We start from the raw sequence: 18087 nt of genomic DNA, 5'->3' as shown, positions 1-18087 counted from the left end.
CACTTTTCAGGAACTTTTTCTTTGCATTCACAACCTGGCTAACTGTTTAGCACAAGAGGCCTAGCTTTTTGGTCTATCTCAGCTTTCAACCAGCCTTCCCTACTAAGCTTAATCATGCCTAGCTTCTGATTCAGTGAGAGATGTGCAATTCTTTCTTTCACATAAACACTTAAGAAGCTATTGCAAGAACTATCAATTGGCCTATTTTCAATATTGTTCTGTCTCAGGGAATAGGGAGGCCTGAGGAGAAGGAGAGAGACGGTGGGGAATGGCCAGTCGATGGAGCAGTCAGAAAACCCACATTTATTAATTCTGCCATCTTATGTGGAGGTGGTTAACAGTGCCCCAAAACAATTACAGTAGTAAGACTATAATCACAGATCACCAGAACAAAATGTCAACAATGCAAAATTTGAAATATTGTGGGAATTCTCAAAATGTGACACAGAGACACAAAGTGAGCAAATGCTAATGGAAAAATGGCTCTGACAGACTTGTGTGAAATGCAGGGTTACCACAAACCTTCAATTTGTTAATGTATTATCTGCAAAGCACAACAAAACTAAGTATGAAAGCGAAAGTCGCTCAGTTGTGTCCGACTCTCTGCGATCCCATGGACTGTTCAGTCCATGGAATTCTCCAGGCAGAATACTGGAGTGGGTAGCCATTCCCTTCTCCAGGGGATCTTCCCAACTGAGGGATTGAACCCAGGTCTCCCGCATAGCAGGCGGATTACCAGCTTAGCCACAAGGGAAGCCTAAAAATACTGGAGTGGGTAGCCTATCCCTTCTCCAGCGGATCTTCCTGACCCAGGGATCGAACTGGGGTCTCCTGTACTGCAGGCGGATTCTTTACCAACTGAGTTATCAAGGAAGCAAAAACTAAGTATGCCCTGTATATAATTTCTAGGTAAGTATTCAGGTCAAGAACACAACTGTCCTACATCCAGATATCTTCCATCTTGTAGCTCCACAATCTCCTTGTCCAGAGTTCCTAGTTTTTATCTGAATCCAAGCAGAAGGTAAAAATAATTCAGAAGGACTTGGGTGGAAAGTTTTAATGGACCCAACACTAACCTTCACTTCTATTCCACAAGAGAAAATTGTCACATGGACAGGACTATTGAAAAAAAAAAAAAAAGCTGATGAAATTTAGAGTAACCTTATTTCCAAAGAAAGAATGGATTTGGGTGGGAATCTAGCAGTTTCCAAAGTACATACCTGAATGGTAGCTATGGAGATAGTAAGAAGTGGTAGAATTCTAGACATGTTCTGGACTTATTCTGAAGACAGACCCAACAGGACTTCCTGATGGAATAATTGTGGGGAGATGAAAGAGGAAAAAATAAAAAGCAATCAAGGATGATGCATGGTTTGGATTGGTTCAACTGTAAGTAAGGAACTGCCAGTAACTGAGATGTGCAAGGCTCTGGTAAAGCAGGTTTGGGAAGGAGGATAAAGGTCAGTTCTCTATTGGATGTGTTATATTTGGGATGCCCACTAGATAACTGGAGGAGGAGGTAGAACAGACACTGGGTATATAGTCTGGAATTTGGGGAGAGTGAACTAGACTAGAAATATAATCAAGACCATGTGATTATTCTATTCACATATAACTTTTTATTCAATGTTTTAATGTCCAATGATAAATCCCTGCTTGACTCAATTATTAGTGAAAAAATCATTACCATTCTTTCTGCATTTTTAGCTACTAGTCTACTAGAAAGAACAATCTTCTCCCCTTTGTTTTCCTCTTTGTATTGGGGAAGGTTTTTCTTTAAGTAACATTATAGACTTACAAATTCTCTTTTCATTCAATGAATTGTAATTCATTACTATGATTCTTTCTGATGTCAAATTGTCCCACATTTTGCTTGTAGGAACTCTTCAAATGGGATCCTATGTATTTTTGACACATCCTCATCCACCTGCTTTCTGACATAAGATGCTCCCAGACCTCCCACCCCTATATTCTAGAATCAGGAAATTTCTCTAAGGAGCACTGACTCCTTTTAGTAGGAAATAGTACTTGGAAACTAAAATCTGAGCACTGGTTTTATTCATTCTTACTGGGACATTTCTTCTAAGACCTTTCCATGAACTGAGATGGAAAATACATTTTAAAAAATCTATGAGGTCATATTGATACCTCCAATTCAAATTCAATTCCACAGTGTATTTGTCATTTTCCTTCCATTCCATATTTGTATCTCCTAAAACTTTGGTTCCCCAAAATCCAATATAATTACTCCTTTGCTCTATCCTATGTTACAATAAGATAACTGCAGAATTTCTGAACAAGTACCAATAACAAACTAACTATAGCTAAAAGACCTTTTCATATGTTTCAGATCTTAGAATACTTCCTTCTACATCTGTATAGCCAAAACAATATGTTTAAAAGCTACTTAATTTGGATGATTTGTTGTCATTCAGTCGCTCAGTAGTGTGACCCCGCAACCCCATGGACTGTAGCATGCCAGGCTTTCCTGTCCTTCACTACTTCCTGGAGCTTGCTCAAACCCATGTCCATCGAGTCGGTGATGCCACCCAACCATCTCATCCTCTGTCGTCCTCTTCTCCTGCCTTCAATCTGTTCCAGCATCGGGGTCTTTTCCAATGAGCTGATGCTTCACATCGGTTGGCCAAAGTACTGGGGCTTCAGTTTCAGTATCAGTCCTTCCAGTGAATATTCAGGATTGCTTTCCTTTAGGACTGACTGGTTTGATCTCCTTGCAGTCCAAGGGACTCTCAAGAGTCTTCTTCAACACCACTGTTGGAAGGCACCAATTCTTCAGCACTCAGCCTTCCTTACAGTCCAACTCTCACATCCATACATGACTACTGGAAAAACCGTAGCTTTGACTATACGGACCTTTGTCAGCAAAGGGCTGATATAACGTTATGGATTTGTTACATTCACTTGTTTCTATTTGTATTCAATTTTAGAGTATTTTTAATCCTTTTTATTTAATTTGGTTATTTAAATATGTGAGACACTTGCATAGTTCAGAAGTAACACACCCTCAGAGAAGTCTTACTTCCACCCTTATCCCCTCTACACTGCTCCTCACCCACTCCTTATGGAAAACTATTTCACTATTACCTGGGTTAACCTTCCTGTGTTTCTCTTTTGCAAAAGATTTCTCTCTTATTTTCCCTTCTTTATTACTAAATAGGGACCATAATTACTACATATACATTCTGTATGTGGACATAATTCATATCAGCTCATAGAATTCTTCCTTATTCTTTTTAGTATTATAATTTATTCAATCAGTTGCCTAGGAACATTTAGATTTTTTTCAACATTCTGCCATTACAAATAATCCTACAGTGAAAAACTTTTGAGTATACGCTATTTCATATTTGTACAGGCAATTCATCAGAGTTAGAGTAGAACTTGGACTGCTAGGTCAAATGATAAATGTAGATGTCAGACATTACAAAACTACCATATAAAGTTGTAGCATTTCACATTCCCATCAGCAATATATGAGTGCCTATTTCCTCACAGGTTTACCAACTAAGAGTATATTCTCAGCTGCTGGACGTTAGCCAATCTGAAAAGTGAAAATTTTCACTGTATATTTTAATTTGCATTTCTCTTATTAATGAAGTTGAACATCTTTTCATATATTATCATATCATATATATGTATCTCTTTTGGTGAACTGTCTATGACTTTTGCTTTTTAAAATCATGATTTAAATCTTCTATTGATGGAAAAATTACTTCCATAATGTTACAATGATGCCTTCAAACTTTGTTTTAAGAAGTAAAGAATAAAACAATAAGAAATGGAAGAATGTATAAATTCACTGAAAAGAATACTAACATCACTTAAAGCTATATTGTCTTATTCTATCCTGTTTCAAACAGCCTATTAAAAAGTGAGAAAAATGTTAAGAAAAATGCATTCAAGTTACAATTTTATGATGTTAAGTAGCATTAACAGTTAATCCCACAAACAACCACACCACTGAAAAAGTTCAAAGTTTGGGAAACAAATGATTGAGAGACATTTCATAATGGTTTTATTGCACCCACCTCATTAGTACAGGTAATTCTCCGAGGATGAGGGGCTTCTTGTTGCAGTTGATATACTGGGAAGTTAGAAAATAAAAGATGTCAGTTTCCCTTATGCAGAACATCTGAATATATTAGGAATCAAAACCTGCCTGCTTTTTAACTTTCATAAGAAAACTGTGGTACAGTCCTATTTGCTATTAAATTAAATTTTGTTATGAAAAAAATAAAGAAAGTAAGCCAAAGTATATTTAGTGAAAGCCCAGAAGCAAACAAATAAAAAAATTATAAGCCACAGAGTATTACAACAACTCAATACTGGATATTTGGCTCTGTTCTCCATAATCTGGTCATTTATTTTCCTCAATTTTTATGGACATATTACATAAAGAATGTCTCTGTTATAAACAAATAATATTTGTGTATTTTAACAGCACATTATTAAGTGTCAAACTTGAAACTAAAATTAGGATTTATAGGCTAGATGTAACACATACACTGTTCTCCCCACCCCCCCCATTTATCTTGTGAACATATATCTTCAAAGATAATCTCTCCTAGAAACAGTTTCTAAGCCAAAGTTACCACCACTTATTTAACTAAGGTAAATGCAGCAAGAGAGAATTCAAACACCAAATAGCTAGCCAGAGGATAATTTTCTGGACATCTGAAAATGGACTCATGAAAAACTTTATCAATACCATGACCTTCTAAGGGCTTCCCAGGTGTCTCAATGGTAAAGAATCTGCCTGCCAATGCAGGAGCTGCAGGTTCAATCTGTGGGTCAGGAAGATCCCCTGGAGAAGGAAAGGCAACCCACTCGTGTTCTTGCCAGGATAATCCCATGGATAGAGGAACCTGGCCTAGAGAATCCCATGAACTGTATATAATCCATGGGGTTGCAAATAGTCCATGGGGTTGCAATGAGTCAGACACGACTGAGCACATACACACACGTCCTCTAAGCCTCACTTCAGGCTTTTTGACTTGAAACAAAGAAAAAATCAAAAGAATGTATGGTTATCAGAGAAAGTGTGTTTATGTAGGTCTAAGTGTATCTCTTGGAGAAAGTCTGTTTTCTATTTCTACACATATAATCAACATATAACTGAATTTAATAGTGTATTTATATACATAGACATTTGGTCAATGTAATATCTGGGACAGCATCTGGGATTGTCAAATAATACAAGGCTCACATTTCAAGTGGACATATTATATAGACTCTGCCTCTGATGATATTCACATATAGTGCAGAGACATATTTAAATATATACAGTTAGACTATGCATATGTGTGTATATGAAAGTGAAAGCCGCTCAGTCATTTCCGACTCTTTGCGACCCCATGGACTATTTGCAACCCCATGGATTATATACAGTTCATGGGATTCTCTAGGCCAGAATACTGGAGTGGATAGCCTTTCCCTTCTCCAGGGGATCTTCCCAACCCAGATCTTCCCAACCCTGCACTGCATGTGGATTCTTTACCATCAGAGCCACCAGAGGAGCCTGTGTGTGTATACATACAGTAAATATACTAAGAACATACACACACACACACCACTGTTCTGTAGGGCTATGTAAAGGCAACAAAGTACTGAAATTGCAAATCTGAACTGCTGAACCAGACCACCTGGAATTTGAATGCTGGTGCTCTGCCACTAACCCTGCATACTGAGCATCAGCTTTCATCATTTGAAAATGCGGATAACAAAAAAAAAAAAAAAAGAAAAGAAAACGCGGATAACAATAGTTTCTACTTTACAGATTACTAAAAAGATTAAATACTATATGTGAAAGACTTAAAACAGTCCCCAGCATATGAAAATAATAAAGATTAGCTATTTTTATATGTAGGTGACTGATACTAATACAGAAGATTCTTTACAATAAATATTTGATTATCACAATGCATCTTCAGGTCATCACCAAAACATAACAACACGGTAATGCTATGATTTAAAAAGTGCTAAGAAGATGGAGCTTTACTGTTAAGAATCAAAAAATAAACAAAACACTTCCTCAGTTAATAACGTTTGACATCTACTGATAGAAATGTATTCCTTTGCCTTATTCTCCTTGTTGCAAAAATCCCTAAGAGACAAAATATATTAAAATAGTTTAGATAACCATATTTTACTGTGAAAGTTGGTTTTTCAAAAATATTCCCGTGAGTATGTTTTTTATGGATTAAAGAGATGATATGAAGGGAATAATTCTGAGATGGGAAGGGAAGAGAGAAAGCAGTGACAATAAATTTGTGTGGCCCACTTAGCGAGAGCATGTGTACATCACCAGTGGGTACGTGTTGCGTCACTTCAATCGTGTCCAACTTTGCGACCCTACGGACCATAGGCTCCTCTGTCCATGGGATTCTTCAGGCAAGAATACTGGGGTGGGGTGCCATGCCCTCCTCCAGGGGATCTTCCCAACCCAGGGATGAAACCTGCATCTCCTGGGTTTCCCACAATGGCAGGCAGGTTCTTTACCACTGGAGACATGTGTGAAGCCCAGCGATAATTGTAAATCTCCATCCTCCCAAGAGGACAAAAACATAATTTGCAAAAAGGGCCATTCTTCAGGTCCATTTCTCCCTGTTTGTAACTAAGACGTGAAAATTCAGTTCACATTTCTGTTTTGAGCAGTAGTTTTCCTTTGTCAAGAAAATGGTTTAGAAAGTAGGGTCACCTATGGAAACTCAATTATGAGAACTGAGTAGTGCCCAAGGAGGACATTACAAGTTATTAGAGAAAGTAAAGTGTTGATTTTGAGTAAAAGCACAAAAATATTGTAGCATCTGTTATCATCAGTGATGCATTTACCTTTTCAGTAAGCAAATGTTAAGATAAGCCAGTATGAAAAAGAGTGATAACCTCACAAGAATTTTACTCTTTGCTTCCATCAGAGTTTCAAAGGGTATAGTTCTGTTTGATTGAGAAGAGTAATTTTTAGACAAACACCTCCCCTATTGGCTTGGTACCAAGGGTTAATCTAGCTCTATGACTCATCTTTAATAAAAATACATATAAAGGGAGGATCTTTGAATATTGGATAAACTGAATATAACATGAATTCAGGGAATGTTCATCAAAAGGATCATAAAAAATCATAAACTGTAATTAATAAAGATTAATTAATTCAGACCTGCCTCTTGAGAAACCTGTATCAGGTTAGGAAGCAACAGTTAGAACTTGACATGGAACAACAGACTGGCTTCAAATAGTAAAAGGACTACATCAAGGCAGTATATTGTCACCCTGCTTATTTAACTTATATGCAGAGTACATCATGAGAAACACTGGGCTGGAAGAAACACAAGCTGGAATCAAGACTGCCGGGGGAAATATCAATAACCTCAGATATGCAGATGACACCACCCTTATGGCAGAAAGTGAAGAGGAACTAAAAAGACTCTTGATGAAGGTGAAAGTGGAGAGTGAAAAAGTTGGCTTAAAGCTCAACATTCAGAAAACGAAGATCATGGCATCTGGTCCAATCACTTACTTCATGAGAAATAGATGGGGAAACAGTGAAAACAGTGTCAGACTTTATTTTTTGGGGCTCCAAAATCACTGCAGATCGTAACTGCAGCCATGAAATTAAAAGATGCTTCCTCCTTAGAAGAAAAGTTATGACCAACTTAGATAGCATATTCAAAAGCAGAGACATTACATGCCTACAAAGGTCCGTCTAGTCAAGGCTATGGTTTTTCCAGTGGTCATGTATGGATGTGAGAGTTGGACTGTGAAGAAAGCTGAGCACCGAAGAACTGATGCTTTTGAACTGTGGTGTTGGAGAAAACTCTTGAGCGTCCCTTGGACTGCAAGGAGATCCAACCAGTCCATTCTAAAGGAGATCAGCCCTGGGTGTCACTGGAAGGACTGATGCTGGGGCTGAAACTCCAGTACTTTGGCCACCTCATGAGGAGAGTTGACTCATTGGAAAAGACTCTGATGCTGGGAGGGATTGTGGGCCGGAGGAGAAGGGTATGACAGAGGATGAGATGGCTGGATGGCATCACAGACTCAATGGACGTGAGTCTGAGTGAACTCCAGGAGTTGATGATGGACAGGGAGGCCTGGCGTGCTGCAATTCAGGGGGTCGCAAAGAGTTGGACACAACTGAGCAACTGAACTGAACTGAAATTTAGAAAGTATTTTTTTTATAATTTAAGCTGAAAGTCAGCTGAAACTTAAATTGCACAATTGTGTAATAATTCACCAAAAATTAATAGCCAAATTCAAGATGAGAAGATATATGATTAAAGTACTCAATATTTTTCAATCACCTCAAAAGTGTCAATGTTTATGTACTTCTTACGGAAATTCTTAGTACCTAGAGGCAATACATTGTGAATCACGTTCAGAGTCCACAAGCTGGCATCTTGAGGCCAAAATTGGCTTACATGTGTTTTTCAGCATCTGTTTTTTAAATTAAAGTCTGTTTTTAACATTTAACAATTAAGAAATTTAGCAACAAAAATAAAAGCAAAAGAGAATTCCAGCTCCTCTTGAAACTGTTAGGCCCCTGGTTGATTTCAAGACAGACATATTGAAAAGCAACAAAACTGCATTTGTTTTAAGAGTTCTCAACTTGGACATCTTGCTAACTCCTACTTAATTATTGATTTGAATTTGTAAGGTATTAGAATTATGTTCTCACAAGCTCAACTGAACCAAAATCAGAATGCACAAAATAGATACAGGTTAAATGCTTCTTATAGAATCACATTATGAAAAGCTGCTTGGACCCCACCAAGCTAAAGACAGAAGAAAAATCCTTAACATGCTGCAACTTTTGACATGAGAATGTAACTGTCCCCTGCAGTTTTACAGATGTAGTACAGAATAGACGTGAACAATCAAAACATTCTGAATAGCTTTCATTCTGCTTATATCTCCTTATGTGGACAGACATGCATGATTTTTTTAAAGTCTCACTCCATTTAGATTTTACCGCACCATTTTGAGAATTACTTTAATTATAAAAATTTTAAGTCACAATACAAAGAAGGTAACATATGCATTAAGGTTTGTCAGTCCCAAAGATGATCAAACAGAATTTGTTACTCATCAACTCTGAATAAGGCATATATAGAAATTAAACAAAATGTCACAGCTCAATTATTGAGGGTACTGGGCAGGGCCTTTTACCCCAGTAACTTAAAACTTCAACTACTCATGATGATGAAATAAGGGTGTCAGAGACTTGTTAGTTCTAAAAAAACCTCTTCCTATTAAAATGCACAGACTCTAGGACATGTGAACTTCTTATAGTATTATTATTAAATACCTTACTGGGGATTATTTACAGTTACCTGGACATAAAACTGTAAAAGTGACTGTGAGTGGCAAAGGCAAAAGAAAACAAAAGAATTCAACCCACATCTCAATTTCTTCCTAGAATCAGAAATTTGACAAACACATTTAACAATCTAAACAATCATCATACCAATTACTTCAATGTGAAAATGTAATTTTTATGTTTCTCATTAGTTAAAATGTGCACATACACAAATTCTTAGACAACATCATGATTTCATAAAGTAATTTCACATGACTCATTTTAAATATGGGATGGGCCTTTCAGCTTAGCTTTAACAGTTTAATCACAAAATTTCCTTGAATTGGAAGTTTTTGCATTTGATCGTCAGAAAACAAAGTCTATTCTAATAATCTCCTCCTTGTTCTACTATTAAAATGATAAGGGGTGACAGTGTTCTTCAGGCTTGAAGTCACTAAAAGAAACTATAAAAACTCAGTATTATCACCAAAATAAAAGAGGAAATACGCCATTTTTAAGACAAATGGTTGCTACTCTAAGACATATGAAGATACAGAAAATACAAATTGCATATACCACATTTAGCAGTCAATATTCTGCAGGGTGAAAAATCACCACCAAGATTAAATAACAGTCTGAGGTTTTATAAATGCTCTTACATTAAAATGCGCAAGGCACAAGTCAGAGCAAAGGGAATAAAGATAAATTGAAAACCAGAAAATGTAGAGAAAAATTTTTAATAGGCCTCCCGCCAATGAGATTATATGACAAAATCTTTGCAAGGTAAAGAACATTAGTCATTTTTATTCATTCTTTGAACTATACCCCCCAGAATCAAAAAGAAAGCAGCAGGGGTGGGGGAAAATACATCCATGGAAATATTTTTAGAGACTGTTCATTTTTGAACATTTTGTGCTTACTATAATTAGCCCAAAGTGGAAACCTATTAAACAATATATTGTTCTGGGAACACAAAACAAATAAGAATATGAATTACTGCTCTTTCAGTCAGCAAATTTCAACAACTTACAAATATCAAATACAGAATAACTCGATATTTACAAAGATGCTAATAATCTATATTTAAACTTTTTTAGGTTGCTTATTCGACTCTATACAGCATACAGAAGTTTACAGTACTGGTTTCTACAACAGTGCATCCGTGGATTTTTAAAAAACAACTATTGTATTAACCTTATTTCCATGTTTTAAAAATCTGAAATAGCTTTTATTTGATGCAACAATATTCTCTAGAAAACAAGGAAGGGAAAATAAAAGACTAAGAACATAGACTCATCAGAAAAAAATTGTATTCTAATGCAAAGTTTAAAGAACAATATAGAATTCAAATGTCTCTCTCTTATATTTGGGAAGGCAATTCCTAAAAAAAAAAAACTTTTGCCTCTTTTTACCCATTCTTTCTAGCAATTTAGCCTCTTGACTTATCATCATTTATTTATTCCTTTTTGACATAAAGTCAGGATCTGAGAAAAGACTCCTTGAATTCTCAGTTAGTTCTCCTTGCATTAGTTTCTCCAGTCATTGTCAGCAAGCAGTCTCAAGTTCCGTAATACGGAGTTCCATATGAACTCGGGGATGCATTCCTAACATGCAAACCATGTACAGGCTTCGTGGAAATGTTCCTGTTTCCCCACAGTTTCTTTTCCTGTGCTAGTCACAAATCCTGTTGTAAATTAATTTTTCAATAGTGGGCACAAAACTGAGTCAATCTTCATATCTATTGAAGATTAGATTCTATAATCTAAAAATATCTTAAAATATTAAAAATATCTTAATATTTTTATGTTACTTATAAAGCACTATAACCCATCCAATGTAAAATTATTTGTACACTTACAGTAAGATTTCCAAACAGGAGGTCTATATTCATCTGTGTCTGAAAGAAAAAACAAATTAATGTTACTGAATATCTGTATTTTAAATGAGTTATTTTAACCATTATTTCATTTAATATATATTTGTTGAGGTCTATTTGTCCTAGGCATTGTGCTAGGCACTAAAGGGTATTCAAAGATTTTTAGTCTTGGTCCCCCCTTCCTTGGAATAAAATTTCACAGAGATGTTTGAAGAAAATTATTGTTATTTATTCAACTGCTTATCACTTGAGAATACCAAGCTTAACTTTTACTGTTTTATCATCACTGAGGTAACAGTCAATAATGTCTCTGGCTTAACTTTCATTCCACTGCAAGATTCCTGAACTCATTGGAATTTTTCACTTTGGGAGGATGCCAGCATATTAACATTAGGAGAAAAGAACAGCAAGGTATGGACCTTCAGTTCAGTTCAGTTGCTCACAGCACGCCAGGCCTCCCTGTCCATCACCAACTCCCAAAGTCCACTAAAACTCACGTCCATCGAGTTGGTGATGCCATCCAGCCATCTCATCCTCTGTTGTCCCCTTTTCCTCCTGCCCCCAATCCCTCCCAGCATGAGTCGTTTTCAATGAGTCAACTCTTTGCATGAGGTGGTCAAAGTATTGGAGTTTCAGCTTCAGCATCAGTCCTTCCAATGAACACCCAGGGCTGATCTCCTTTAGAATGGACTGGTTGGATCTCCTTGCCGTCCAAGGGACTCTCAAGAGTTTTCTCTAACACCACAGTTCAAAAGCATCAATTCTTCAGCGCTCAGCTTTCTTCACAGTCCAACTGTCACATCCATACATGACCACTGTATGGACCTTAGTCCTCATACATCCTGGACAATCAAAACCAGGAAATGAGAAACACTTCAGTGAAGGTGAGTGTATCTAGGGAGCTATTAAGAACATGAGGTGAACATGTGCTCCCCAGACCCATTCACCTCCCTCTGCTTGAATGTGGATTAGGAGAGTGTGAAGATGCAGTGGAAAGTGATGAGGGAGAAAGGAGAGGGGACTGCACAGCCTGGCATTCTCATCTGTAAAGCACAGCTGAGGAATCATCTTGCCAGCACGAAGTCATGCCTGCAAGGCCATGCAGCCAAACCAGCAGACAGCATTTTGGTGTCGGGAGGTATGGCCAGACACATCACCTGGCTCTGCTGGAATCCAACATAAACCCATTGAGGAATCTGATCCTAAAAATCGTGGTCTCCAAGGAAACAAGGAAATTCACAGGAAGTCTACTGAGAAGGGTGAATCTTGCATATGTAGCTCATATTAAAATTGTCACAGACTGAACACATTCAGCCCCCAAATCCCAACCTTTAAAATGCAATCTTACACTTCATTTTTGATGTGTTACCATAAACCACCACATGAATCAGAGGGCTACAGTAAGACTACCAGTGATGGGCAAAAGGACATAAGAGGGAAATTCTACATCATGTAGAAATTACTTAGCACCAGGAGAAGTTTTCATGTATGTTTTCTCAAAGAATGAATAAAAGATGACATGAATAAATGAATGAAGTAATGCAGCAAATAGAGTTGACTCTCATTATTCACAGAAGTTACATCCTACATCACCATACACAATGAATTAACCAACACTGAACCACTGCTCCTGCGGAAACAAGTTAGGTTCCTGTGAACCTCTGGTCATAATATTTTCATCAACCAGTCAATATATAACTTTTCTTTCTGTGTATTTCTGTTTAAAAATACCTTATTAGCATATATTGTTGGTTCATAAACACTTAACTCACAGCCAACTACACTTTAACTTATGCTTCAAAGAAGCTTATCTGACATGTATTTTCTCCATAAGACAAATCATTGCCTTTTTGCACTTTGGAACACCAGACAGAATTTTGACACTAGGGGCCATTTAAAAAAATAAAATCACCAATAAAAAGCCACAAAAATACCAAAAAAAAGAAAAGTGGCATTAACTAGGTCCTGATAAGAACATTTGTTTACAGTATGAGAGCTGAAACACAGAAGGCAGAGTTGCCTTGCTCAGCCTCAGCTGGGAATATACAGGTCAGGCAACTCAATGTGCCACTCTATAAACGCTGGCAAATTACCATGAAAGTGTCACAAGTATTTATTTTAAAAGGGTTACAAATAAATGTTAACAAGTAAGCAAATTTGCAAATACAGAATCATATAAGGAGGATTATCTGTATATGAATGAGTAGTTATTTAGGAAAACTACCATCTCAGGTAAACTCACTGATAAACTCAATGATATAACATTAGGATGAAATATGACCTTAGCACAGTAATATATAGATATATACATATTTACCTAGCAAGAGGGTGGGGGTGGGGGTGGGCATGTGGGTGTGTATGTTTGGAAGGTTAATTGTACTGATGTTTGTCTTAAAAAATAAATTATAATTAATTGAATTGTATTTTTTATATGAGGAAAAATTTGCCTCTAAGCATTCAAGTCATTTAATGATTTCATCGATGCCATATGGATCCTGTTAAATTGCCATTCAATCCTAAGCCAGTTTTTGGTTTAATAGGAGAGTGGATGTTCACTCTCCTAGCATTTGGCCTGAAATATTCATGTGTGTGTCTCAGCCTTCTTGCCAGCATCCAAACAGCATACACTGCAGTGATGAGGCACCTCCCGACCCACCAGTGGAAGACACACATGCAGCCAGGAAGAAAAGAAAAAAGGCACTCAACGAGGCTGAGACGCAGGGTAGTAAAGAACTTAACTTTGCACCTAATCACTGCAGATGGTGACTGCAGCCATGAAATTAAAAGATACTTACTCCTTGGAAGGAAAGTTATGACCAACCTAGATAGCATATTCAAAAGCAGAGACATTACTTTGCCAACAAAGGTCCATCTAGTCAAGGCTATGGTTTTTCCTGTGGTCATGTATGGATGTGAGAGTTGGACTGTGAAGAAAGCTGAGCGCTGAAGAATTGATGCTTCTGAACTGTGGTGTTGGAGAAGACTCTTGAGAGTCCCTTGGACTGCAAGGAGATCCAACCAGTCCATTCTGAAGGAGATCAGCCCTGGGTGTTCTTTGGAAGGACTGATACTGAAGCTGAAACTCCAATACTTTGGCCACCCCATGCAAAGAGTTGACTCATTGGAAAAGACTCTGATGCTGGGAGGGATTGGGGGCAGGAGGAAAAGGGGACGACAAAGGGGACGACAGAGGATGAGATGGCTGGATGGCATCACCGACTCGATGGATGTGGGTTTGAGTGAACTCCAGGAGTTGGGTGATGGACAGGGAGGCCTGGCATGCTGCGATTCATGGGGTCGCAAAGAGTCGGACACAACTGAGCGACTGAACTGAACTGAACTGAAGAAGAGGTCTAACTTTCACCTTCAGCTCCTAGGAAGTAATTTTATTTGCCTGGGATCCTTGGGCTAGGCAGAGAGTAACAATGTGACTTAGGGTGGGGTTTTAGGTCACACAGTGTTAGTCAACTTGAAGACCAAGTTCCACCCTGTGGGTGGGCCATCAATCATAAAGCCCTCATTAAAAACTCTGAACTCAAGGACTGAGAGAGTGTCCTTGATTGGAAATCCTCCATGTGTCTCATTATACATCAGTGCTGGAAGACAATGCATCCTGACTTCACAGAGGACAAGAGACGCTTGCATTCAGTCCTTCTCCTGGACCCTGACTTAGGTGCTTCTTCCTTTGGTGGATTATAATCTGTATCTTTTCCTTGTAATAAATCATGACTCTAAGTATAATAGTGTTTAGTGAGTCCTATGAGTCCTTCTGGAGAATTATCAAACCCTAAGGTGATTTGAGGGAACCACCTCCCACTTGCACTTGGAGTCAGAAGTGAGAGAAGTGTTTGGGACTGTGCCCTCTTACTTTGTCATTGGCCCTAACTCCTTGCAAACCCTGTACACGGTTGTGCAGATGAGCAGGCGACCCTGGAGATCACTTCCACTTTGGAGATGATGAGAGAAAAAGAGGCTAATATTCAAAGTTCTGTCTCTGGGGGATTGCTTACCTGGTCCTAGATAGGATTTCTGGAGGGGAATATGAACCTTAGCTGGCTGTGTGACTTTAGGAAACTTACTACCTCTTTTTTCTTTATGTATAGAGTAATAATATCATCTAAAATGGTAATAGTAATAACACAGGTTTGTTGGAGGATAAAATTAGGTATCATACATTAAACATCTTGCACTCAGGAGAACTTTAGTAAATGAGAATCCTCTCTGGCCTTCACCAAAAGTGAAGTTAAAAACATGATGATGTTACCATATTTGCCTCAGGGCATTGTCAATGATTTCACCTATGCATTCCTATTATTTCGATTTTGCCTGTACACCTACTGTATTATGGAAGACATTATTCAAGATGCTACAGATCACAGTTTTGTGGCCAAATGAAATGAGTATTTGGCAAATAACCAAGAAATACTGGGATTTAAGTTTGTGTTTCCTTTAATGCTAAAAGAAGTCTAATCATTAGTGACATTTAAAAACAGAATGTGGGTTTTGAAAGTCTTTTCCGTATAAGCAAGGTGAAAAGACAGCCTTCAGAGTGGGAGAAAGTAATAGCAAACCAAACAACTGACAAAGAATTAATCTCAAAAATATACAAACAGCTCATGCAGCTCAATACCAGAAAAATAAACGACCCAGTCAAAAAATGGGCCAAAGAACTAAACAGACATTTCTCCAAACAAGACATACAGATGGCTAACAAACACATGAAAATACACTCAACATCACTCATTATCAGAGAAATGCAAATCAAAATCACAATGAGATACCATCTCACGCCGGTTACAATGGCTGCTATCAAAAAGTCTACAAGCAATAAATGCTGGAGAGGGTGTGGAGAAAAGGGAACCCTCTTACACTGTTGGTGGGAATGCAAACTAGTTCAGCCACTATGAACAGTGCAGAGATTCCTTAAAAAAATGAAAACAGAACTGCCATACAACCCAGCAATCCCACTGCTGGGCATACACACCGAGGAAACCAGAACTGAAAGAGATATGTGTATCCCATGCAGCACTGTTTATAATAGCCAGGACATGGAAGCAACCTAGATGTCCATCAGCAGACAAATGGATAAGAAAGTTGTGATACATATACACAATGGAATATTACACAGCTATTAAAAAGAACACATTTGAATCAGTTCTAATGAGGTGGATGAAACTGGAGCCTATTATATAGAGTGAAGTAAGTCTGAAAGAAAAACACCAATACGGTATATTAACACATATATATGGAATTTAGAAACATGGTAACGACGACCCTATATGCAAGACAGCAAAAGAGACACAGATATAAGGACTCTGTGGGAGAAGGCGAGGGTGGGATGACTTGAGAGAATAGCACTGAAACATGTGTATTACCATATGTGAAATAGATGACCAGTCCAAGTTCGATGCATGAGACAGGGCACTCAAAGCCAGTGCACTGGGACAACACAGAGGGATGGGATGGGGAGGGAGATGAGAGGGGGATTCGGGAGGGGGGACACATGCACACCCATGGCTGATTCATGTCAGTGTATGGCAAAAACCACCACAATATTGTAATTAGCCTCCAATTAAAACAAATAAATTAATTTTATTTAAAAAAGTCTTTTCCTAGCAATCTTTTTTCCAGTGGAAGTATAAACTGGTGCAAGATCTCTAAAGAACTGGCAATACATATCATGAGCCTTTAAAAGTGTGTAATAAGCATCTGTAAGGCAGAGTAAATGAGCTGCTCTTTGAAAAAGAACATTTAAAAATTATGACAGTCTTTCTTATGTCTAGGGGTGGAGATACTAGTTCACTGTGGTATGGACCATTTGTTAAACAAGTAAGGCAAAGGGTAGGTACCACCATCCTCAGGACTCAGGGGAAAGGGGCTCATTGGGACGGGAAAGTTGCATGGTTTAGAAAAACATACCTTAGATTCTTAACAAAGTAATTGCTAGAGTTGCTGAGACCAATTTTCTAGCATCCTAAATCCTTCTGGAAGGGAAGTAACATTACCCTCATCTTTGATTCCTCAGATTCAAATTTAAGAAGTTCTGTCATAGAAGAAACTTAGAGCCCAAGCCAAGTTCTAATGGCAGGAAAAGGCAGAAACTCTTCTGAAAGAAGAATGACTTTGAAGATGAATTAATTGAAACCGGTGATCTAGAGTCACAACATGGGCTCACAGGCTTATTAGGAAGAACAGATACTGGCCCAGCATGAGGCCAAGGCCAGAAGTGTCTCTGACCTCAGCCTCCTTGACACATGGAACGTTCAGTAAGAGTGTGAACAAATGAACTGCAATCTTGACCTCCAGGTGGGTTCATACTTTGTGACCTGGGCCAAATCTGACTAAAATGGATATCCTAGTAGCAGTCAAGACAAGCAACTATCTACCAAAGGCTGGACTTAACCTTCCTTCTCTTTATCACTTTCTGTCAGTGTTAAACAGTGTAGAACTATACTTACTGAACTTTTCTTCTGGGTATTTGTAAGAGAATAGTACTACTTTGGGACTGAGTAAGCCTCATGAAGTTCAAACCTGGGGGAGGAGACTGCCTAAAGAGGAAGATACTAAATTTCCTGCTAACTGAGGAAATGAGGAAAAAATATGGGAGTATATTTGTTCCTTCTGCACACTTTTGACCCAGCAGTTCTATTTCCAGGAATTTATTATAAAATAATTACGTATGCTAGGCAAATATTAATACAGAGGAATATCACTGAAATATTTCTTTTAAAACTAAAAAAAACTGGATTCAACCTAAATGCTTAACAATTAGAGACTGATGAAATCAATGATGATAGATTATAGTCTGAAGATACTTTGACTACATTAAGAAGATTTCACCTGTAATCTGTTAAAAGTCTGACAGATATTTTAAATATTTTTTATCTTTTAAACCAGT

At 37.8% G+C, this 18087-nt stretch overlaps 1 protein-coding gene across 3 annotated transcripts in view; it reads right to left on the bottom strand.

Moving 5' to 3' along the window:
- Nucleotides 1–18087, bottom strand: part of CHN1 (chimerin 1) — a 202448-nt gene that overhangs the window by 142484 nt on the left and 41877 nt on the right. For all 3 annotated transcript variants that reach the window (XM_027557164.1, XM_027557171.1, XM_027557180.1), the window contains exons 3-4: nucleotides 11172–11210; nucleotides 4050–4105 (exon numbers count right to left, since the gene is read on the bottom strand). In XM_027557164.1, the coding sequence (XP_027412965.1) occupies nucleotides 4050–4105; nucleotides 11172–11210 (95 nt within the window). The remainder of the gene's footprint in view (nucleotides 1–4049; nucleotides 4106–11171; nucleotides 11211–18087) is intronic.

The sequence above is a fragment of the Bos indicus x Bos taurus genome, chromosome 2 (genome assembly GCF_003369695.1).
Source record: "Bos indicus x Bos taurus breed Angus x Brahman F1 hybrid chromosome 2, Bos_hybrid_MaternalHap_v2.0, whole genome shotgun sequence".
Classification (NCBI taxonomy): domain Eukaryota; kingdom Metazoa; phylum Chordata; class Mammalia; order Artiodactyla; family Bovidae; genus Bos; species Bos indicus x Bos taurus.
The sequence above is the reverse complement of the archived record's forward strand: the minus strand, read 5'-3'. Positions and strand labels throughout refer to the sequence as shown.